Here is a 25,069-nt window from a genome sequence, read left to right as displayed (position 1 = left end):
GATCATCAGTTTAAACAAACTGCAGAACCCCTTTAATACAAGCCACTTACTAATGTATTGTGATTGTCCATATTGCTTCCTTTGATGGCTTGATTCATTTTTCCATCACATTAAAAAATGGCTCGTTTCCATGGTTACCACCACTCTGCAATCCATCAGCAGTGGCCGTGCTTACACACTATAGGAAAAAGTACCAGTCTATGTGCGCTCCCATGGTCACGGCCACCAGAGAGACTGGTGCTTTTTACTATAGTGTGCAATCACGGCCACTGCTGCTGGATTGCAGGGTGGTCGTAACCATGGAAATGAGCGGTGTATAATGTGATGGAAAAATGAATCTAGCCAACAAAGGAAGTAATATGGATAATAATACATCAGTAAGTGCCTTGTATTAACTTTCTCTACATGATAAATGCCACTTGCTGAAGTGAGAGAACCCCTGGAATTGTCCAGGATTAGAAAAACATGGCTTTTATTGATACGCATTGCCTATATGGACGGCTTTATTCCATTGTTTTTAATTTACTGATGGATACATGAGAGAACAGTTAGTGGGGAGAACACCCAAAATCTTATCTTGTTCACTTGAGACTAATCTTGTTTAGGTCAGTGCAACAAAATAGGTCTCATTTCCCTTCTAATTAAGTTTAAGATGTGTGGCGTGTAGAAGGGGAGAGGGGGGAGGAAGGGTTAAAGGGTTGTCCAATATTTGTTGAAAAGTGCCAGAGAACTGTCACCTTTCAAATGCCCCACTACTTCTGCACCACAGCGCCTCGTAAAAAGTTTATTGTTTTAAATAAACAGCGCCAGACCTGTTCACAGATTGTGTGTGGTTTTGCAGCTCAGCCTCATTCACTTCAGTAGAGCTGGGTTGCAATACCAAATGCAATGTAATGAGCATTTTAACCCCACAGGTGCTTCATAGAATTTATTAGAATTGGGTTGTAAAAATGAAATAAATTCTCACTTGAATGGGTCTGCGATCCGGCCATTCCGCAAAAAGATAGGACATGTTCTATCTTTTTGCGGAACGGAAGCACGGGACGAAACCCCATGGGAGCACTCCGTAGTGCTTCCGTAGGGTTCCGTTCCGTGGTTCCGTTCCGCACCATTCCGCATCTCCAGATTTGCGAACCCATTAAAGTGAATGGGTCCGCATCCGTGATGCGGAATGCCCACGGAACGCCACCCATGTATTGCGGATCCGCAAATGCGGTCCGCAATACGGCAATGGGGCGCACACGCCAGTGTGAAAGAGGCCTTAATGGAACTGATTTTCAGTCACAGACGTTTCCTGCAAGAAAATCTGCTGTGTGTGAAGGCACCCTGAGACCACATTCAAACGCTGAAAACAGTTTTAAGAACAATGGTAGTCTATGAAGTTATTCACACTAACACTTTTTTCACAGCCAGTGAATAACGCCCAGTGAATTTTCACAGACCGACAGCTCCCATGCAAATGAAGGGGACTGTTTTTAACTTCCGTTTCTCAGAAAGGCATCAGTGAAAAAACATCTTCTAAAAACTGACCATTTTACTTCCTTTGCTGGCCATTAAAAATGGCTTGTTTCCATGGTTACAGCCACTCTGCAATCCATCAGCAGTGGCCGTGCTTACACACTATAGGAAAAAGTACCAGTCTATGTGCGCTCCCATGGTCACGGCCACCAGAGAGACTGGTGCTTTTTACTATAGTGTGAAAGCACTATAAAAAAACAACAACAAAAAAAACATAATTTATTATGCAATTTCCCCCAGCAAAACCCCAAATGTGGTTGCAAACTGCTTTTTGGGCAAACGTCAGTGCTCAGAAGGGAAGGAGCGCCATTTGTTACTATGTATTTGTACATAAACTGCTGTTTGGGCAGATTGCAGGGCTCAGCAAGGAAAGACCATTATTTAGTTTTTGGAGTGCGGAATATGTTCCCCTTAGGGTACTCTTGAGGTATAATAAGATGCTGTAGTTTTGTTTGTGGTTTTAATACTCATCTTATAATGTTGGGTCCTCTCAGGGTGGGCACCGTGCTTTATTATTATTTACAAGATATCCAGGATATAACCATACGGTAAATCGGGGTGCTGTACGCTCCAGTATTGCCTTATGTTTGGCTTCTTCACTAGCAGCACAAGGCTCCAAAATGTCATCATCTCTGCTGCATCTACAGGCGTCCAACTGTAAGGTCTAGCAAATAGTGATGTGGGGTTTTGGACCAAAAACTGCTGGAGGTATAAATCAGACTGGGTCACTATTTTGTATACGTGAGCAATATTTATCCAACGAATTAGCCATATTATTATTATTATTATTTATTATTAAAGTGCCATTCACCATAGCGCTGTTCATATGAAAAGGGGTGCACATACATAATACAGACAATTGCATTATTTATAAACAAGACGAGTTACAGTAGCTGGTACAGAATGAGAGAGGGCCCACAATCTTTCAAATGAGGACAAGTTGTATTTTTGAATGGCACCATTTGGGGGTATATAAAACTTTTATAATATTTTTTTGGGGGGGCAATGAAAAAAACAGCAATTTTGCCATTGTTAACATTATTCTGTGGGTCAGTAGTTGTTTTGTCTGCTACGTTAGCCACACAATGGGGGCTATAGAAAAAAGGGAAAAATTGTCTGTTTCCCCTCTTTTCTTTCTAATAGCACAAAGTGCAACTAAAATACTGTACTGTAAAATACTGTATGGGTATGTTCACCAGAGGTGGGGGACCGTCCCCTTCCTGCCCACGCCATGACCACTTTTTTAGACTTGGCATGAGCGGGGAGAAGTCGTAGATTGAGGAGCAAAGGGCCTTTTTTCGCCACAATGTGCTCCAGAAATACACCTAATTTAGGCTACTTTTGCGTTTGGTGCGGATCCGTCATGGATCTGCACAGACGGATCCACTCAGATAATACAACCGTCTGCATCCGCTCAGAACGGATCCGTTTGCATTATCTTTAACATAGCCAAGACGGATCCGTTTGAACACCATTGAAAGTCAATGGAGGACGGGTCCGTTTTCTATTGTGCCAGATTGTGTCATAGAAAAAGGATCTGTCCCCATCGACTTACATTGTGTGTCAGAACGGATCCGTTTGGCTCAGTTTAGTCAGCCAGACACCAAAACGCTACAAGCAGTGTTTTGGTGCCCGCCTCCAGAGCGGAATGGTGACTGATCGGAGACAAACTGATGCATTCTGAGCGGATCCTTTTCCATTCAGAATGCATTAGGGCAAAACTGATCAGTTTTGGACCGCTTGTGAGAGCCCTGAACAGATCTCACAAACGGAAAGTCAAAATGACAGTGTGAAAGTACTTTAGGCGTATTTCTGTTAATTGACCCCCATAGTGTATACAAGTCGCCAATGCTTTGCTGAATCAATAACTCCTCTGGTATTAACATTAGCACAAAAACTGTGCACTCCGAGCAGCTGCATGCAAGCCTTAAATCACCAAGCACAATGCCAAGCATTGGATGGCGTAAAAAGTGCAGTACCATAGAACAGGGTTACAACAAAGGGTTAATTGCTGTAATATCATATTATTCCGCTAAATGTTGTGAATTGTTGTATTTGTATACCTAATAGCATTGCATGGACAATTAAGGGTAAACCCCCTGGCTGATCATGTTAGGTTGCTAGGAGATGGACCCCAATTAGTTAGTGAGTCCAGTTCTGCCTGAGGAATAGTGAAGACCTGGATGTGCAAACTCTGCAGAGCTAGGCCAAAGCACAGAAAAGCTTTATCTCTGAGACTTCTACAGCCAAGAATGCACCTTTACCACCAAATTACGTCTGAGAGAAGGTAGTTAGGTCCAGAATCTACAAGAGCAAGCATTGGAGTCAGTCAGCAAGGTATTGTGCATGTTTATGGCAGAGTGACCTTACTGCTGTGAACATTGCTAACATAGGCGTGCGCACGGGGTGTGCCGGGTGTGCCTGGGCACACCCTAATAGGTTTGTCACCTCCGTGCGCACTGCCCCCCAGCTGATTCCCCTTGTCTGTTTTGCTGGCTGCCCCTGCCCGCCGCACGGTCGGTTCATTTACAATACCTGGCTGTGGGCTGCCGGCGGGCGGTGGCTAGTATTCAAATAGGAGGGCGGAGTCCCGGACCCGGCGGAGGCAGAGAGGGAGTGCGTGCTGTGCGGCGCAGGCTGAGTTGACGTCACGTCACGCTGCATCTGAGTACCCTGCGCGCCTGGCCGCCTGCTAGCTGGTGAGGTGAGGGCATATAAAAAAAGAAGTATGTACCCCCCCGTCCCACAGTGCTACGAATCCTCTGTTGTCGCCTGTATTACCCTGATATCCCTCAGTTATATCATATTTCTGAGGGATATCAGGGTAAATTATACAGGGGTAATATAACTATGGGTATCAGGGTACATCATGAGGGGCAATATAACTGAGGAGGGCTAGGCTACTATCAGACATTTTACAGGGGTAATATAACTTATCTTACCCCTCACCCCTGTATTATGTCCCTGATAGCCCTGCTCACTTATATTACCCCTGTATAATGTACCCTGATACCCCTCAGTTATATAATATAACTGAGGGGTATCAGGTTAAGTTATACAGGGCGGGGTAATATAACTAAGGGGTATCAGTGTACATTATTATACAAGGGTAATATAACTAAGGGGTATCAGGGGACATTATTATACAGGGGTAATATAACTTAGGAGGGCTATCAGGGGACATTATACAGAGGTAATATAACTTATATTACCCCTGTATAATGTCCTTGATAGCCCTCCTCAGTTATATTACCCCTGTATAGTGTACCCTGATACCACGTAGTTATATTACCCCCTGTATAATTTACCCTGATACCCCTCAGTTCAATTACCCCTGTATAATGTCCCCTGATAGCCCTCCTCAGTCATATGTCATCCACAGGACCCCCATAACAGTGTGTCATCCAAAGATCCCCCATAAAAATGTGTCATCCACAGATCCCCCATAACAGTGTGTCATCCACAGATCCCCCATAACAGTGTGTCATCCACAGATCCCCCATAACAGTGCATCATCCACAGATCCCCCATAATAGTGTGTCATCCACAGGTCCCCCATAACATTGTGTCATCCACAGATCCCCCATAACAGTGCACCTGTGCACTATGGAGAGACTGAAAGGAGGGGAAGATCCGCGGAAGCAAGCAGAGGACAGCACAGCAGACGACTGAATAGCTTCTTTTGTAAGTAAATTATTTTATTATAGTGCAGAAACTGCTTTAAACTCTAAAGAAAAGTTTAGGCAACGTTTCAGATCATACAAAGGCTGCTTGAAAAAGGCTCTTTGTATGAGCTGAAACGTTGCCTACACCACATGGGTGAATAAACCACTTATTTTTATCTGGAGTGCTGTCCGGTTTCATATATATATATATATATATATTATACATATATATATATATATATATATATATATATATGATACATAAATACACACGTGCGCGGGGCGTGTGTGTTTGTGCTTTAGGGTGCACACCCTAATGCAATAGGCTGCGCACGCCTATGATTGCTAATGCACCCTTCCACACTCGCTGTATGCCTAAGGGTCTACAGAGAGACTTTAGAGAGAAAGAATACTACAACCCCCATCATTGCTGCTATTGGCGACGGGTTGCACTGTATTTATTGATGCCAACTGGCCTGGTTACTGACTCCACTATACATCGACCGCTGTATCCATACTTCTGCCTTGCACCCAGTCCAACACTTAACATCAAGGCACTCTAACTACCACCAGGCAAGAGCCCTAATACCAAGGTGTGTCGAAGACCCATAACTGGGGCACCACAGTTATTTTGCATATTACCCGAGAGAAGAAATGGAGAGCCAGGGTGAGGATTGCCATGGGATACTGTGACTACTACCATCACCCTCAGAGCCACAACTACCACTTCCAACCTCTACACACTACTTAGCAAAAGCATCCTTCACTGGACTCTGGAGCAGTGATAATGTGTTCTGTTGAGTGATGGATCATGCTTCTCCATCTGGCAGTCTGATGGACGAGTCTGGGTTTGGCAACTGCCAAGAGAACGTTATCTGCCTAACTGCATTGTACCAACTGGAAAGTTTGGTCTAGGCCCCTTAGTTCTAGTGAAGGGAAATTTAAAACCTTCAGCATAGCAAGACATTTTGGACAGTTGTATGCTTCCAACTTTGTGGGAACAGTTTGGGGAAGGCACTTTTGTGTTCCAGCATGACTGTGCCCCACACACCAAGCTCCATAAAGGCATGGTTGGGTGAGTTTGGTGTGGTAGAACATGACTGGCCTCACAGAGCCCTGGTCTCAACCCCATTGAACACTTGTGGGATGAACTGAATGGATATTCTGAGCCAGGCCTTCTCATCCAACACCAGTGTCTGACCTCAGAAATGCTCTTCTGGATGAATGCACAAAAATTCCCACAGACACATTCCAAAATCCTGTAGAAAGCCTTCTGAGAAATGTGGGAGCAGTTTTAGCTGTTAAGAAGGGAGGACCAACTGCATGTTAATTCCTATGGATTTAGAATGGGATGTCACAAATTCCGCTGTAGGTGTGGAAAGTGTAAGTATCCCGAAATGTTTGTCCACATACTGTATGTATACATATTTCTATATAGTGGTACTATTTACAGTAGGTGTATGGTTAGCAGCACAGTGTCACGGCTGAGGATGGGGGAAATCCTCAGCCGTGTGGAGCCTGGTGATGTTACGGCTGCTTGGCCATGAAGACAGGATTAGGGAGCAGGTCACCTCCTAAACGCATCCCTAACCTGACCCTGGCTCCTAGCTACATGAGCCAACCTTGATGGTAGGAGGGCCCATGCTCCGGAACCTAAAAGTCCCTGCTAGCCCTCAAGATGACCCTCACCTAGGAGCTGAGTAAGACAAGCCCACTCCTCCTAGACACGGAGGAGCAGGAGTCTCAACGGCCAAGCTGCAGGAAAAGGGGAAACATAAACAGCTCTATGGATATGGCAGGTGAACAAAGAGTTCCACCTACCTGCCACAGCCTTGCTGACTGGATCCCTGTGTTAGCAGGGTGCAGATCACAAACGCATCCCCACACAGGGACCCAGATCCATAGCTGCACAAAATCACATATAAAACATCACACGGACATCACACATAACTAGAAATAACTTAATGAGACATTATGGTTATGACCACAGGGGTGGCTCTTACTGGCAGGTAATAAAGACATGAGGCTGCTCTCAGCTAAGCATGGCTGAAGCAACCTGCAGGCCTGCAAAAGCAGTGAGGCTTTATAGGCCAAGAAGCCACACCCCACAGTCGGACACACCCAGTGCACACACACACTAGGAAGGAGATTAACCCTTCCAACACCAGGGAAGGGAAAACACCACTTCAAGGAGACGTGCACACAATAACATAAAAAGGAAGTGCACACATACACACATAACTCAAAACCGCATGCACAACGTAGCGAGCTGCAATGGCACAGCTCAGCCTGCTACGCTGCCACATACACACTGTTGCCAGCGGCAACCACAGGTGAGGCAAATACCACAGCCCTCACCTGTGATTGAACACCAAAGAAAACCGCTGACAACCGCATGCGGTTCAGGAGTCACGGTCATAGCCATGGCCGTGACACACAGCTTGGGTTCTGTTTACATCACATTAAGGCCTCATGCACAAAAACTGCGGCTCGGATGCGGACCAGAACAACGGTCGTGTGCATGAGGCCTAAGGGGCAACTGCTGCGCCCTCTCCACTTTGATTGACAGGACCAGGCAATGAAAACATCATAATGCCTGGCCTTATCAAAGTGCAGAGGGTGCAGCAGTTGCAGAGAGAGCTGAGCCTATAGGTGTAACGGCAACGCCCCTGTTGCTCCTAGAAGCTCTTTTGCATATATTAAAATATAACTTTTTTCAGCTATGTGGGCACGTATCACCGTGGGACCAACACAGATGCCTTCAGCTGTCAAGTGCACATGCAACAGGTCAGCCAGTTTAGTTGGTACAAATCTGCTGACAGATGCCCTTTAGAGGCATAAGGTGGGATACATCACTAAATAGGCTCTCATTTAAAAAAAAAATGATACTACTCAATATTCCTGTTTGCTGTGTACTTTTTGTGTGGAATAGAGTAGTTACCATACCATATAGTACTGCAAAAAAAAAAGGACACCGGCATATACAGGCCATTAAGGGCATGGTCCAGAAGAGTATGCATTAATGCAGGCCATTTTACTGTCAATAAGATGGATGAGACGGAATATTCCTGCTATAAAACTAACGACTCGTCCACATATAACAGTATTGCAGAGGACTATAATACCAGCAAAGGGAATAAGATTTGTACAAATCTCATCCACATGCCGGGTTAATTTTCATGTGGAAATGATCTGGTGTGCAAATTTTCAAAGGGGAAGTCAAAAGTCTATATATAAGTCCTCAATAAAAAAAAAATCAACACTATAAATAAAAAAACACTATACTTACCTCCCCTGACACTTCTGTGGCTCTTTTGCCTTGTCCCACCTCCCAATCCCATTCCTCTTAGGCCTATTGCACATGACCGTATGTCTTTTTTAGTATTTTGCGGCCCGCAAAAAACTGATCCGCAAAAAATACGGATGGCGTCCGTGTGCATTCCGTTTTTTGCAGAACGGAACAGCTGGCCCCTGATAGAACAGTACTATCCTTGTCCGTTATGCAGACAATAAGGCCTCTTTCACATGACCGTTTTTTTCTTTCCGTTTACGAGCCGTTTTTCGCGTTCCGTATATGGTCGGTATACGGAACCATTCATTTCAATGGTTCTGCAAAAAAAACTGAATGCATTCCGTTTCTGTATTTCCGTTCCGTTGAAAGATAGAACATGTCCTATTATTGCCCACAAATCACTTTCCGTGGCTCCATTCAAGTCAATGGGTCCGCTAAAAAAAAAAGGGAACACGTACGGAAATGCATCCGTATGTCTTCCGTATCTGTTCCGTTTTTTGCGGAACCATCTATTGAAAATGTTATACCCAGCCTAATTTTTTCCATGTAATAACTGTATACTGTATATGCCATACGGAAAAACGGAACAGAAACGGAAACACAATGGAAACAAAAAGCTGAACAACGGATCCGTGAAAAATGGACTGCAAAACACTGAAAAAGCCATACGGTCGTGTGATGGTTCCGTATATGGTCCGTATACGGAACGCAAAAAACGGAATGTAAACAGAAAAGAAAACGTTCATGTGCATGAGGCCTTTTACTGTGCACGGACCACTGGTTCAGACAAATAGAAGTAAGTGAGACATAAGCACCAACTGCATCAGCTTCATCGCCACACACGTTACTACGTATTAGGGTCTATTCACACGTCCATAATTTGGGTCCGCATTCGTTCCGCAATTTGCGGACCCATTCACTTTCAATTGGGCGGGAACGGATGCGAATCCAGATTTTCAGGATCTGCATCCGCATTTTCGGGATCCACATCCGTTTTTTCGGGATCCGTTTTTTTGGGATCCGCAATTCCGTTCCTGAAAAAAATAGAACATGTCCTATTCTTGTCCGCAATTGCGGACCAGAAAAGGCATTTTCTATTATAATGTCCGTGATGTGCGGTCCGCAAATTGCGGATTGCACATTGCAGGTGTCCGTGTTTTTCAGATCCGCAATTTGCGGATCCGCAAAACACTTACGGACGTGTGAATGGACCCTTAGAATACTTCAGGTACCAGGACACACACACACATGGACCATCCCTCCATCAACTACTGAGACCTTAATGATAGCATTGACATAATCTACATTGTAGGGGTTGCACTGTCGTTTATCTGTTCTCATTCTGAAAGTGGTCTCTGGATATGTATGACTATGAGAACAGCGGCAACACCAGCCCAACAGGACATCCGACTCACATCTACAGAGATGAGCTGGCCCACTCTGGAAACAAGATGATGATCTGAATGTGTATGCACATTAGATAGATAGATTAGATAGGTAGATAGATTACATAGGTTGATACATTAGATAGGTAGATAGATTAGATAGGTAGATAGATTAGATAGGTTGATAGATTAGATAGGTAGATAGATTAGATAGGTTGATAGATTAGATAGGTTGATAGATTAGATAAGGTTGATAGATTAGATAGGTAGATAGATTATGTACAGTAGGTTGATAGATTAGATAGGTAGATAGATTAGATGGGTAGATAGATTAGATAGGTTGATAGATTAGATAGGTAGATAGATTATATAGGTTGATAGATAAGATACGTAGATAGATTATATAGGTTGATAGATTAGATAAATAGATTAGATAGGTAGATAGATTATATAGGTTGATAGATTAGATACGTAGATGGATAGATAGATAGATTAGATAGGTAGATAGATTAGATAGGTTGATAGATTAGATAGGTAGATAGATTAGATAGGTAGATAGATTACATAGGTAGATAGATTAGATAGGTAGATAGATTATATAGGTTGATAGATTAGATAGATTGATAGATTAGATAGATAGATAGATAGATTATATAGGTAGATAGATTAGATAGGTAGATAGATTACATAGGTAGATAGATTAGATAGGTAGATAGATTATATAGGTAGATAGATTAGATAGGTAGATAGGTAGATAGATTACATAGGTAGATAGATTAGATAGGTAGATAGATTATATAGGTTGATAGATTAGATAGATAGATAGATAGATAGATAGATTATATAGGTAGATAGATTAGATAGGTAGATAGATTATATAGGTTGATAGATTAGATAGGTAGATAGATTATATAGGTTGATAGATAAGATACGTAGATAGATTATATAGGTTGATAGATTAGATAAATAGATTAGATAGGTAGATAGATTATATAGGTTGATAGATTAGATACGTAGATGGATAGATAGATAGATTAGATAGGTAGATAGATTAGATAGGTTGATAGATTAGATAGGTAGATAGATTAGATAGGTAGATAGGTAGATAGATTACATAGGTAGATAGATTAGATAGGTAGATAGATTATATAGGTTGATAGATTAGATAGATTGATAGATTAGATAGATAGATAGATAGATAGATTATATAGGTAGATAGATTAGATAGGTAGATAGATTACATAGGTAGATAGATTAGATAGGTAGATAGATTATATAGGTAGATAGATTAGATAGGTAGATAGGTAGATAGATTACATAGGTAGATAGATTAGATAGGTAGATAGATTATATAGGTTGATAGATTAGATAGATTGATAGATTAGATAGATAGATAGATAGATAGATTATATAGGTAGATAGATTAGATAGGTAGATAGATTATATAGGTTGATAGATTAGATAGGTAGATAGATTATATAGGTTGATAGATAAGATACGTAGATAGATTATATAGGTTGATAGATTAGATAAATAGATTAGATAGGTAGATAGATTATATAGGTTGATAGATTAGATACGTAGATGGATAGATAGATAGATTAGATAGGTAGATAGATTAGATAGGTTGATAGATTAGATAGGTAGATAGATTAGATAGGTAGATAGATTACATAGGTAGATAGATTAGATAGGTAGATAGATTATATAGGTTGATAGATTAGATTGATTGATAGATTAGATAGGTAGATAGATTAGATAGGTAGATAGATTACATAGGTAGATAGATTAGATAGGTAGATAGATTATATAGGTAGATAGATTAGATAGGTAGATAGATTATATAGGTAGATAGATTAGATAGGTAGATAGGTAGATAGATTACATAGGTAGATAGATTAGATAGGTAGATAGATTATATAGGTTGATAGATTAGATAGATTGATAGATTAGATAGATAGATAGATAGATAGATAGATAGATAGATAGATTATATAGGTAGATAGATTAGATAGGTTGATAGATTAGATAGGTAGATAGATTATATAGGTTGATAGATAAGATACGTAGATAGATTATATAGGTTGATAGATTAGATAGGTAGATAGATTATATAGGTTGATAGATTAGATACGTAGATGGATAGATAGATAGATTAGATAGGTAGATAGATTATATAGGTTGATAGATTAGATACGTAGATAGATAGATAGATAGATAGATAGATAGATAGATAGATAGATAGATGTTGTGCTCCAGCTTTCCCTGGGTCCTGGATGGTAAGTTCTGCCTCAGGAACATGGCTGACTGTACAAGGACTGCTTCAGCTGTTACAGGCCCCTTACAAGAAAATAATCATTCTAAGTCGACTCATAAATTGAACATAGTTTTGCCATCAGGATACGAGAGACGGCAGTTGTCTGAGAACTGACGGCAGAAATGTCATCTCTTATCTCTACACAGTAACGTGTGTGCAGGTCTTGAGTTCAGTCATCATTTTTCCCTCAGAAGGAGAAGCTAAAGGGTTTTTGTCACCCCAAAAACCGCCGAAACCGGGTGGCAGCAGCACGGGCCATTTGATGTCTAACCTCTAAGCCCTGGTGGAAGGTTTTGTGGTAGTCAGAGAAGCTGACAGATCGCAGTGTTATTCAGCTTCATCAGGGCGACATTTAACATGACAAAAACAGGCAGCAAAATTCCCAGCCTGACATTCAAAGAAAAGATTATGACGGCAGCCCCGGCTTAATGTCATGTTTTGCTCAAAATCTGAATTTCTGCTGTATATTGAATAATAGCAAAAAAGTTACATTCAGAATGCTCACATCGATATTCTAGTTTTAGCAAATAAATGTTGTTGTTTTTTTTCATAGTCCAATACAATGTGATAAAGTATCTATAAAACCTTAAGATGTCCCAACTGTCCTTTGATATCCTTTGTCAGCAAACAAATGTTAATCTGTGTAACAGTTGCTGGGGTTTCAAAATCTCTGCTTGCTGTCATTCAGATATGTCCTGGTAATGTGATGCTATACACTGTACTTTTGTAATGGGACGAGCATCACAGTCGCCCAAATTTTTATTTTACTACGTGTTTTTGCCACCAAAAAGTGAATATTTTGTTGGAGAAATGTGAAAAACGTACAGCGATGTGCAAGAGTTTTAGGCAGGTGTGGAAAAACACTGCAAAGTAATGCTTCGCTCCGCCGAAAGCTCTCCTGTAACAGTGTGCTGCTATTCAGAGCAGGCTCAGACAGGAGCCCGCTCAGCTCAGCTAGATCCTGGTGTAGTGCATCGATAAGCGCTGTTCCAGGAATTAGCCTAAGGCTACTTTCACACTTGCGGCAGAGTGATCCGGCAAGCAGTCCCGTCGCCGGAACTGCCTGCCGGATCCGTCAAAACGTATGCCAACTGATGGTATTTGTAAGACTGATCAGGATTCTGATCCGTCTTACAAATGCATTTTTAAATAAAGCTTCTTAAAAGTTTAGTTACTCTTTAAAGGAAACCCGTCAACTCAAAAACGCATATAAAACCGCCAGCATTACTTTATAGTAGCCCCCAGTCTGTTAATAATCATATGTTGATCCGGTAGTCTGATGCTCCATAGATTCCAAAATTGATGTTTTTAGCGCCACCAGCGCTATCTTGCCGGTCAGCTTGAAGTCAAGGGGGCAGCGGCTTCTTTGCTTCAATTCAAGGTAAACGCGCCCCGTAACCGTCCCCTCTCTTGTTAGATTGACAGCCTGCAGTGAGGCCGGAATTGCATAAGTCTCGCGCATGCGCGGTGCGCTCCTTGGTAAGGCACGTTCCCGTCTCCGCCTGCAGCCAGTGATCACTCTCACGCTCAGGAGGGTAAAGGAATCGCGCGTGCGCGCTCGTCCGCTCGCACTGGCCTCGCATGCGCAGTGCGCTGCTGAAGCCCGGCTAACAGCAGCAGCCGGAGACGGGATGGCGCCTTACCAAGGCGCACACCGTGCATGCCCGAGACTTGTGCAATCCCGGCCGCACTGCAGGCTGTCAATCTAACAAAAGAGGGGACGGTTACGGGGCGTGCTTACCTTAACTTGAGACAAGGAAGCCAATGCCCTCTTGACTTCAAGCTGAGCGGCAAGATAGCGCTGATGGTGCTTAAAACATTGTTTTTTGAATCTATAGAGCATCAGACTACCGGATCAAACATATGATTATTAACAGACTGGGGGCTACTATGAGGTAATGCTGGTGGTTTTATATGCGTTTTTGAGGAGACAGGTTCCCTTTAAGGTCCTGCAATGACATGGGGGTAGCTTTAAGCAGAGAAGCAATGTATTCAATGTGAGCCAGAGAAATGCATATCACAAAAATAAAGGCCTGGACATGCTGGGAGTTGTAGTTCTCTCCTCTTATACTTCCTCCTGTAATGGCCCATAAAATCACAGAATAACAGCCTGGATATGCAGGGGGTTGTAGTCCTCTCTTTTTATACCTCCTCCCTGTAATGTCCTCTGGTATCACAAAATAACAGTCTGGACATGCTGGTAATTGTAGTTCTCTCCCCTTATACCTCTTCCTGTAATGTCATCTGATATGACAAAATGACAGTCTGGACATGCTGGGAGTTGTAGTCCTCTCCTCTTACACCTTATCCCTGTACTGTCCAATATCAGAATCTTGGATGCAGCAAGGAAAGGCGTTAAATATCGCAGGAGGCACCAATTTTTTGTGAGTAAAGCAATGATTTGTGTTATAGATTTCTAGCTTAATTGTGCTGACTCTGTTATAGGGACTAAGGTTTCCTTTCTGTGTGTTGTAGTATGGTGCCCCACTGTCCTGGGTGCGATGTCTTCCATTTTGGAGTTATGAAAGTGGGCACCCTAGGTCTAATTGATTATTTACTTTCAGGGTCCGCCATCTGGAGCAGCATCTTGAGCGGAGTGAAGAGTCTGGGCCCCACGGGGCTGAGCCTTTGAGGACTAAACTGACTGTGTAGGTCAGGGCAGGTGTCTCTGTCACTGACTTGTAGATCAGTGACTGGACACTAGAGGAGTGGAGCAGGGACAGGAGTGGAGGGGGCTTCGGGGGAGGTAGGAGACAATGGGGTGTATGGGCTCAGGAACAGTGCCTGGTGACTGAGTTGTGGGGTGTTATCACTGCTGTGTAGGACCTATCAAGAGACTCTATTACAAAATAGGTTGTCCGCCTTTTTTCAGACCCCCCAGCATTGACGAACCTTACCTGATCTCTGTAGCAGGGTTTCAGCTCCATCTCTGCAGGTCCCAGGTCTCCTCGCATCAACGTCTATTTTGACGCAGGAAACTTGACCATTGCAGTGATGGATCATTGGCTACACGGGAGGAGGGGGTTGCAGGGTTGCATTAAAAAATTTGCTATGGAGCCCAGCCATTTCTAGTTACGTCCTTGATTAACACTTCTATTTCTGAAAGCATTTTTAATTTGCAGTATTTTTTCAACATCTGCCTAAAACTTTTGCACAGTACTGTACACATTACTCTCATGTTGCTCTGGGGACACAGATGTTGCACAACTTTTTCAGTTCACAGTGACATCTTGCCGCCACTGTCCACCAAAACTCTGGAACTTATTTTTCCTGCAGTGCCAGCCCGATGCCACAGACACCCCTCCATACCAGCAGCAATCTTTACGGCAGAAGCCTCCTCCTCCCTCAACACCTACACTGCGTGCAGAATTATTAGGCAAATGAGTATTTTGACCACATCATCCTCTTTATGCATGTTGTCTTACTCCAAGCTGTATAGGCTCGAAAGCCTACTACCAATTAAGCATATTAGGTGATGTGCATCTCTGTAATGAGAAGGGGTGTGGTCTAATGACATTAACACCCTATATTAGGTGTACATAATTATTAGGCAACTTCCTTTCCTTTGGCAAAATGGGTCAAAAGAAAGACTTGACAGGCTCAGAAAAGTCAAAAATAGTGAGATATCTTGCAGAGGGATGCAGCACTCTTAAAATTGCAAAGCTTCTGAAGCGTGATCATCGAACAATCAAGCGTTTCATTCAAAATAGTCAACAGGGTCGCACGAAGCGTGTGGAAAAACCAAGGCGCAAAATAACTGCCCATGAACTGAGAAAAGTCGAGCGTGCAGCTGCCAAGATGCCACTTGCCACCAGTTTGGCCATATTTCAGAGCTGCAACATCACTGGAGTGCCCAAAAGCACAAGGTGTGCAATACTCAGAGACATGGCCAAGGTAAGAAAGGCTGAAAGACGACCACCACTGAACAAGACACACAAGCTGAAACGTCAAGAATGGGCCAAGAAATATCTCAAGACTGATATTTCTAAGGTTTTATGGACTGATGAAATGAGAGTGAGTCTTGATGAGCCAGATGGATGGGCCCGTGGCTGGATTGGTAAAGGGCAGAGAGCTCCAGTCCGACTCAGACGCCAGCAAGGTGGAGGTGGAGTACTGGTTTGGGCTGGTATCATCAAAGATGAGCTTGTGGGGCCTTTTCGGGTTGAGGATGGAGTCAAGCTCAACTCCCAGTCCTACTGCCAGTTTCTGGAAGACACCTTCTTCAAGCAGTGGTACTGGAAGAAGTCTGCATCCTTCAAGAAAAACATGATTTTCATGCAGGACAATGCTCCATCACACGCGTCCAAGTACTCCACAGCGTGGCTGGCAAGAAAGGGTATAAAAGAAGAAAATCTAATGACATGGCCTCCTTGTTCACCTGATCTGAACCCCATTGAGAACCTGTGGTCCATCATCAAATGTGAGATTTACAAGGAGGGAAAACAGTACACCTCTCTGAACAGTGTCTGGGAGGCTGTGGTTGCTGCTGCACGCAATGTTGATGGTGAACAGATCAAAACACTGACAAAATCCATGGATGGCAGGCTTTTGAGTGTCCTTGCAAAGAAAGGTGGCTATATTGGTCACTGATTTGTTTTTGTTTTGTTTTTGAATGTCAGAAATGTATATTTGTGAATGTTGAGATGTTATATTGGTTTCACTGGTAAAAATAAATAATTGAAATGGGTATATATTTGTTTTTTGTTAAGTTGCCTAATAATTATGCACAGTAATAGTCACATGCACACACAGATATCCCCCTAAAATAGCTAAAACTAAAAACAAACTAAAAACTACTTCCAAAAATATTCAGCTTTGATATTAATGAGTTTTTTGGGTTCATTGAGAACATGGTTGTTGTTCAATAATAAAATTAATCCTCAAAAATACAACTTGCCTAATAATTCTGCACTCCCTGTATATCATGAAATAACTGAGCTGAAGGAGCTGTTGGTGTCAGTGATCAAAGACTTCCTGCATCTCAAGCCCCTCTAATCCCTGTAGGTCTGATGTGGTTTCTATAAAGAAATGTTAGGGCACTGAACGTACTCAAAAATTACTGACTCAATTGTCTTAATTTTCCATTTCACAAATTAAAAAAATGTAAATGTCGCTGGGACTCTTCCTGTTAGTTCTGCTCTCAACCTCCTCTTCCTTGTGTTGTCATGTCCAGGAGGAAGCTATGGACCTATCATTTAGGCCTCCTGCACATAACCGTGGGGCCGCCGTGCCTGTGTTGTGGACGTGTGCCCTCAACTACGCGGTGTGGACCCATTGACTTCAGTGGTCCGCGATCTGCAAGATGCGATGAAAGATAGTAAATGTTCTATCTTTTGTGGTGCAAAGACAGACATGAAAACCTACTACGGAAGGGCTTCGGTGTATTTCAGTGGGCTTCTGTGTCCGTGCTTCCACACACAAAAGATAGGACATGTCCTATCTTTCATTGCATCTTGCAGATCGTGAACCAATTGAAGTCAATTGATGCCGGTGCCTATAGTAACATAGTTTGTAAGGCTGAAAATGCCGTGCATGGAATCCGCTGCATGAAAGAGTGCCAAGCTATGCTCTGGACAGCAGAGACACGGAGCATTAACATGACTGATAACGCTCCGTGCCTCTCTGTGATCTTTTTACTACAAAATCACAGTGAGATAAAGTTGTCACTGTGATTTTGTAGTAAAAAGATCACAGAGAGGCACGGAGCATTATCAATCATGTTAATGCTCCGTGTCTCTGCTGTCCAGAGCGCAGCTTGGCTCTCTTTCATGCAGCTGATTACACGCACGGCATCCGCTCGTGTGAAAGAGCTTTTATCCTGCAAGTTGATCCAGAGGAAGGCAAAAAACACCTGTGATGTAGAAGCCCATTTTCCTCACTTTAGGGGAAAAAAATTCCTCCCAGACTCCAATCAGGCAATCAGAATAACTCCCTGGATCAACGACCCCTCTCTAGTATCTATAGCCTGTAATATTATTACGCTCCAGAAACACATCCAGGCCCCTCTTGAATTCCTTTATTGTACTCACCATCACCACCTCCTCAGGCAGAGAGTTCCATAGTCTCACTGCTCTTACCGTAAAGAATCCTCTTCTACCTTTGTGTACAAACCTTCTTTCCTCCAGACGCAGAGGATGTCCCCTCGTTACAGTCACAGTCCTGGGGATAAATAGATGATGGGAGAGATCTCTGTACTGACCCCTGATATATTTATACATAGTAATTAGATCTCCCCATAGTCGTCTTTTTTCTAACGGAAATAACCCTAATTTTGATAATCAGGGTTCTGTAGTTGCCCAATTCTAGTTATTACTTTAGTTGCCCTCCTCTGGACCCTCTCCAGCTCTGCTATGTCTGCCTTGTTCACTGGAGCCCAGAACTGTACACGGTACTCCATGTGTGGTCTGACTAGTGATTTGTAAAGTGGTAGGCCTATGTTCTCATCACGGGCATCTATGCCCCTTTTGATGCAACCCATTATCTTATTGTCCTTGGCAGCAGCTGCCTGACACTGGTTTCTACAGCATAGTTTGCTGTTCATTAATATTCCAAAGTCCTTTTCCATGTCAGTGTTACCCAGTGTTTTACCATTTAGTATGTACTGGTGACTTGCATTATTCCTTCCCATGTGCATAACCTTACATTTGTCAGTGTTAAACCTCATCTGCCACTTCCCTGCCCAAGCCTCTATCCAGATCCCTCTGTAGCAGTATACTGTCCTCTTCCGTGTTACACAGTTTAGTGTCATCTGCAAAAAATGATATTTTACTGTGCAAGCCTTCTACCAAATCATTAATAAATATAACTGAAGAGAATAGGGCCCAATAATGACCCCTGAGGTACCCCACTAGTGACAGTGACCCAATCTGAGTGTGTACCATTAATAACCACCCTCTGTTTTCTATCACTGAGCCAGTTACTTACCCACATACAGACATTTTCTCCCAGTCCAAGCATTCTGATTAAGGGTTCTTGCATGGTAAGACCACTTACTGTTATCTCACATATACTGTATATTCTTATTATTATAGCCAAATTTACCACCCTAACTCCTCCCACAGTTTTTACACTACATAGACAGTAATATACCGAAACGTGCGGATTGTTCCCGATTGGTGTGCTATTACTTTGTTGAACATTTCGCCAAATGGTTCACGAAATATCTGCGTTTTTGTGGTGAAATTGGTCCCATAGGAATGAATGGCGGAATGTTCAAAACTACAGGGAGTGCAGAATTATTAGGCAAGTTGTATTTTTGAGGATTCATTTTATTATTGAACAACAACCATGTTCTCAATGAACCCAAAAAACACATTAATATCAAAGCTGAATATTTTTGGAAGTAGTTTTTAGTTTGTTTTTAGTTTTAGCTATTTTAGGGGGATATCTGTGTGTGCAGGTGACTATTACTGTGCATAATTATTAGGTAACTTAACAAAAAACAAATATATACCCATTTCAATTATTTATTTTTACCAGTGAAACCAATATAACATCTCAACATTCACAAATATACATTTCTGACATTCAAAAACAAAACAAAAACAAATCAGTGACCAATATAGCCACCTTTCTTTGCAAGGACACTCAAAAGCCTGCCATCCATGGATTCTTTCAGTGTTTTGATCTGTTCACCATCAACATTGCGTGCAGCAGCAACCACAGCCTCCCAGACACTGTTCAGAGAGGTGTACTGTTTTCCCTCCTTGTAAATCTCACATTTGATGATGGACCACAGGTTCTCAATGGGGTTCAGATCATGTGAACAAGGAGGCCATGTCATTAGATTTTTTTCTTTTATACCCTTTCTTGCCAGCCGCGCTGTGGAGTACTTAGACGCGTGTGATGGAGCATTGTCCTGCATGAAAATCATGTTTTTCTTGAAGGATGCAGACTTCTTCCTGTACCACTGCTTGAAGAAGGTGTCTTCCAGAAACTGGCAGTAGGACTGGGAGTTGAGCTTGACTCCATCCTCAACCCGAAAAGGCCCCACAAGCTCATCTTTGATGATACCAGCCCAAACCAGTACTCCACCTCCACCTTGCTGGCGTCTGAGTCGGACTGGAGCTCTCTGCCCTTTACCAATCCAGCCACGGGCCCATCCATCTGGCCCATCAAGACTCACTCTAATTTCATCAGTCCATAAAACCTTAGAAAAATCAGTCTTGAGATATTTCTTGGCCCAGTCTTGACGTTTCAGCTTGTGTGTCTTGTTCAGTGGTGGTTGTCTTTCAGCCTTTCTTACCTTGGCCATGTCTCTAAGTATTGCACACCTTGTGCTTTTGGGCACTCCAGTGATGTTGCAGCTCTGAAATATGGCCAAACTGGTGGCAAGTGGCATCTTGGCAGCTGCACGCTTGACTTTTCTCAGTTCATGGGCAGTTATTTTGCGCCTTGGTTTTTCCACACGCTTCTTGCGACCCTGTTGACTATTTTGAATGAAACGCTTGATTGTTCGATGATCACGCTTCAGAAGCTTTGCAATTTTAAGAGTGCTGCATCCCTCTGCAAGATATCTCACTATTTTTGACTTTTCTGAGCCTGTCAAGTCCTTCTTTTGACCCATTTTGCCAAAGGAAAGGAAGTTGCCTAATAATTATGCACACCTGATATAGGGTGTTGATGTCATTAGATTACACCCCTTCTCATTACAGAGATGCACATCACCTAATATGCTTAATTGGTAGTAGGCTTTCGAGCCTATACAGCTTGGAGTAAGACAACATGCATAAAGAGGATGATGTGGTCAAAATACTCATTTGCCTAATAATTCTGTACAGGGTGTAGAGTGTGAGCTGAAAAATCAGGACATGATTTTTAAACTGCCACCACTCCCTCATTTTCAAGCCCACCTACACAAATCTAATATCAAAACGTTCACTATCCCTGCTGCCACTAAAAATGTCCATAGCTAAGCCATAGCCATGATAGTTTTCACAATATGACCATTTGTTTGCACCTCACGCCGCCCATTGACATTCATTGAAACTCCACTCTAGCCACCTCAAATTTGAAGGGCAATTTCTAAACTGCGACTGTGCCTTCATTTTTAATATTTCAGAAGAGACATACTATGTATTAAAATGTAAGACTGGGTCTTGTGATTCTCACAATATAAAGCTCTTTGGTGTATGATTTATAATTTTTAAACTACAACCGTTTGAAGATGGCAACCGCCAGTAAAGTGAGCAAGTTGGAGCAGTTTGTTTTTAACCGCTCTTCTCTGCCTTTGCTGTAGAGTGAGTTGCCATAGGAACCCAGGTGTGTGAGCAGCCAGCAGAGTGACAAAAGCTAGAGTGTGAGCTGAAAAATCAGAACATGATTTCTAAACTGCCACCACTCCCTCATTTTGTAGCTTTTCTAGTTTTATATACTAACCTTTTATGTGGCACAGTATCAAATGCTTTGCAGAAGTCAAGATATATGACATCCATTGATTTACCGCGGTCAAGTCTAGAACTTACCTCCTCATAGAAACTGATTAAATTAGTTTGACATGACCGATCCCTCATGAAGCCAGGCGTTATTTGCTTATTTTCATTGACGTACTCCAAGATAGCATCTCTTAGAAAACCTTCAAACTTACCGGCCTATAGTTTCCGGGCTCTGTTTTTGAACCCTTTTTGAATTTTGGCACCACGTTTGCTAAGCGCCATTCCTGTGGAACGCAACCTGTCAATATAGAGTCCACAACACGGGCACTACGGCCCCACTGTCGCGTGCAGGAGGCCTTAGACACAGAGTCACCCAGGCTTCATAGAAATACATGGCTCCTCCTTCCTTCTGTGTTACTGACTATACTGGACCAATGAAGTGGCCCATGAAAGAAAGCCAAGCAGAGGGACAAGAACTGAAGGGTGTCATGACATGTGCTGCTGTCACTTAGCTCTAGCTGTCCCCCTGGATCAATATCAGTCAGTATCTAGGAATCTGCCTGCTTCAGGTGATTGATCTTGTCCCAGACAAAGAGAACATGAATGACACATCGCCATGTAAATATCACGCACATACAATCAAGAGTCAGAACAACCAACCAAGATATCCCCTGCAGATGGATAACAGTTTTCATAGACAAAAATGGCACAATATGTACGTAACATGCCACATTTTCCACGACTTCTGCTTTTGCTTAACTACAACTCTCAGCATGCAATGACAGCCAGATAAAGAAGTATATGATAAAGGAACATCACAGAACAGAATATACCAGATTCTACCACACAAAATGTGTGCAGAAGAATTTACAGACATCGCAATAGCCTCCTCTCATACCCTAGTAAGAACCTACTATGTGTATCATTATATCTTTTCTATTAAGTGCCGGCGATGTGCGGTCCGCAGAATGCGGAACGCACATCGCCGATGTCCGTGTTTTGCAGATCCACGGATCCGTTGATCCGCAAAACATACACGGACGTGTGAATGGACCCTTAGGGTCTTATCTATCACGCCCTGCACTCTGGAATTCTGGCTTCAAGGAGTCGCAAAATAGGGCCTTGCAACTTTTTGGGGTCACTTGCAAAAACGTAGTGATTTTTTGCATTTTTACACCACACCAGTTTTTGAAAAGTGGGTATGAAGTGGGTGTGGTTAGCTATGTTCATTGGCCGCTTTCAGACGAGCAAGTTTACCACTGAGTATACCACAGTTTCCGTCCTGAACTTCCAGCACTGCCGGGGTCGCATAGCATTATATTGATTTATGATGCTATGTAACCATTAGAGGTCTGGAATGTATTGGATAACACTGACATAATGCTGTCAGTTTTATTCAATACATTCCAGAACTGTAAGGGTTATATAGCATCATAAATCAATATAATGCTATGTGACCCCGGCAGTGCTGGAAGTTCAGGACGGAAACTGTGGTATACTCACGCTTCGAGTCGCTCGTCTGAAAGCTGCCATTAGTTTCATTCCAGATACATCAACTAAGACTTTTTTTTTTTAAAAGTCACAAAAAAGTCACAACCTAACTCTATTAGGTGGTGGTGTAGGAAACCGGAGTAGCATTTCTAGACAAAAGTGTTATGTTTAAAGAGGTATCAAATTTAACAATGTGTGGTTTTTGCTAAATTTGGTGCAAAGTACAGCAGCGAAGACTACTGCAAAATTGACTTCAAATATTCGCCCTCATGGTAAATGGTCTTTTTATCTACACCCTGCAACCTGAGAACCTTGTACTTTTTATTGTCGTGTTGAGTGGTTTTATATTCTTCCATACCTTACCACCATTAAAAAGTCAAAGTTTCAGTCTGAGGATGTGACACCGCCGAGCTGATTGTGCAATAAACGGAAAGTCTATACTTGACTAATTTTTTATACCCCCCTCCCCAAGCAAAGCTTTACCTGAATGGTCCCTGTGACCATGACGAGGATAGATATAAAATGAGCACAGAACATGGCGTCTCTGTGGAAGAAAGAGCAGAATGTGAGTGGAGAAATGTGTACTCGTCATCTAGGTAATATATAATCTAGGTTACTATATAATAGTAACACTACTGAAGGACTGAAAGCCCATGAAATATGAGCCATTGGTGAAAATAGAGTTGGGCACGTTACCTAGTCACAAAATTGCTGCTGAGATCTATGTGAACTCTTCCATGTACGTCTGGTCTAACCTGATGTTGGCTAACCTCCATTCAGGAGAAAATATTTCTGGTGCTTCATAAATGTGGCGCCCGCGTGCTTCAAATTAAGCCCCGCCTCTGAAATGAAACCATTGACCGTAATATGCAAAATCTGTGACCCAAATGATCTACTAAAGCAATCTATATGTGCCTCAAGCCTCTGTAGTGTCACTGCCTTGCTCATCTTTGGGTACAAAGTCAATTATAATCCAACTGGGCATTTACCTCATTATAAAAGCATCACAATGTATCCTCACAATAGTAATGTTCTAACCTTCCGTGTCTCTTATGCAGATTAACACGTTCCATCCGTACATGAATAATTCTGTAATGACCCCATGTCAACTCAGCCTGGAATCACACGGGCAGTTTTTGCAGCCACATTTAGGATGCAACAGGAAGTGGAGGTACAAAGAAAGGACTGATACCAGTGGTGTAACTGGAAAAAACTGGGCCACACAGAAAATTTTTGAATGGGGCAACTTCTTCACAACCCCCACTTCTGTGGCTAGTCAGACCATGCCCAGCACCCGCTTCATCTGTTTACTACAGTATCACTGTATATAATGTCATTGTATACAATAAAATCTTCTGAGGGTCCCTTCTGAGTTCCGGCCCCAAAGCAGTTGCTTCCCCTCTAGCTACCCTCCTGACTGATGCATTTTTTTCTCCTTGAATTAGCTTCTGGTTTTGATGAAGAACAAACTGCATGAGTCTGGGTCTATATGGGTGCCTTCACACATGGCAGCTTTTTTTGCAGAAATGTTCTTGCAGAAGGGGCTTGCAGAAATCCATGTGCTTCCCACCAAAAGAACCCTTACTTGACTGGAACTGATTTTCAGTTGCAGAAAATCCCTGCAAAAAAATCTGTCACATGTGCACTATAGTCTGCTCCATCTGTGTAAATGGCAAGACTTATCATGAGAGGAAGTGCTGCGTCCTCACCTTGGTCTCCTGCGGTTCACCAGGTCCTAGGGAAGGTCTACAGTCCGGAGCCTTGTGCTGCTCATGGTGCAGGAGTCATGTCAGCGAGCAGCGTCCTTCTGTCACACTGATCATCCCCAGCAGATCACGTTCTCTCATTACGACACATTCTTTTCATTTCCACCACAAGTCACTGAGATCCTACCGACTGCCCTTATTGGTTATTACATGTTTGCACTTACTCAACCCAATACTTCTACTCTGATTCATAACTGTGTGAACATCAGCATGTTTGGCACAGGCGACCTGATCACACAAGTCTGAAGGTGGCCCTAGAGG

The 25,069-nt window shown here is 42.6% G+C and overlaps 1 protein-coding gene across 1 annotated transcript in view; it reads right to left on the bottom strand.

Moving 5' to 3' along the window:
- Window positions 1–24,849, bottom strand: part of LOC120999941 (tumor necrosis factor receptor superfamily member 1B-like) — a 48,050-nt gene extending 23,201 nt beyond the window's left edge. Inside the window, exons 1-2 of the mRNA XM_040430982.1 lie at window positions 24,752–24,849; window positions 23,526–23,586 (exon numbers count right to left, since the gene is read on the bottom strand). Coding sequence (XP_040286916.1) covers window positions 23,526–23,579 — 54 coding nt within the window. The 5' untranslated portion in view covers window positions 23,580–23,586; window positions 24,752–24,849. The remainder of the gene's footprint in view (window positions 1–23,525; window positions 23,587–24,751) is intronic.
- Between the last annotated feature and the right edge of the window lie 220 nt (window positions 24,850–25,069).

This window comes from Bufo bufo, chromosome 1 (assembly GCF_905171765.1).
Source record: "Bufo bufo chromosome 1, aBufBuf1.1, whole genome shotgun sequence".
NCBI classification, from domain to species: Eukaryota; Metazoa; Chordata; class Amphibia; order Anura; family Bufonidae; genus Bufo; species Bufo bufo.
This window is presented reverse-complemented; position numbering and strand designations above follow the sequence as displayed.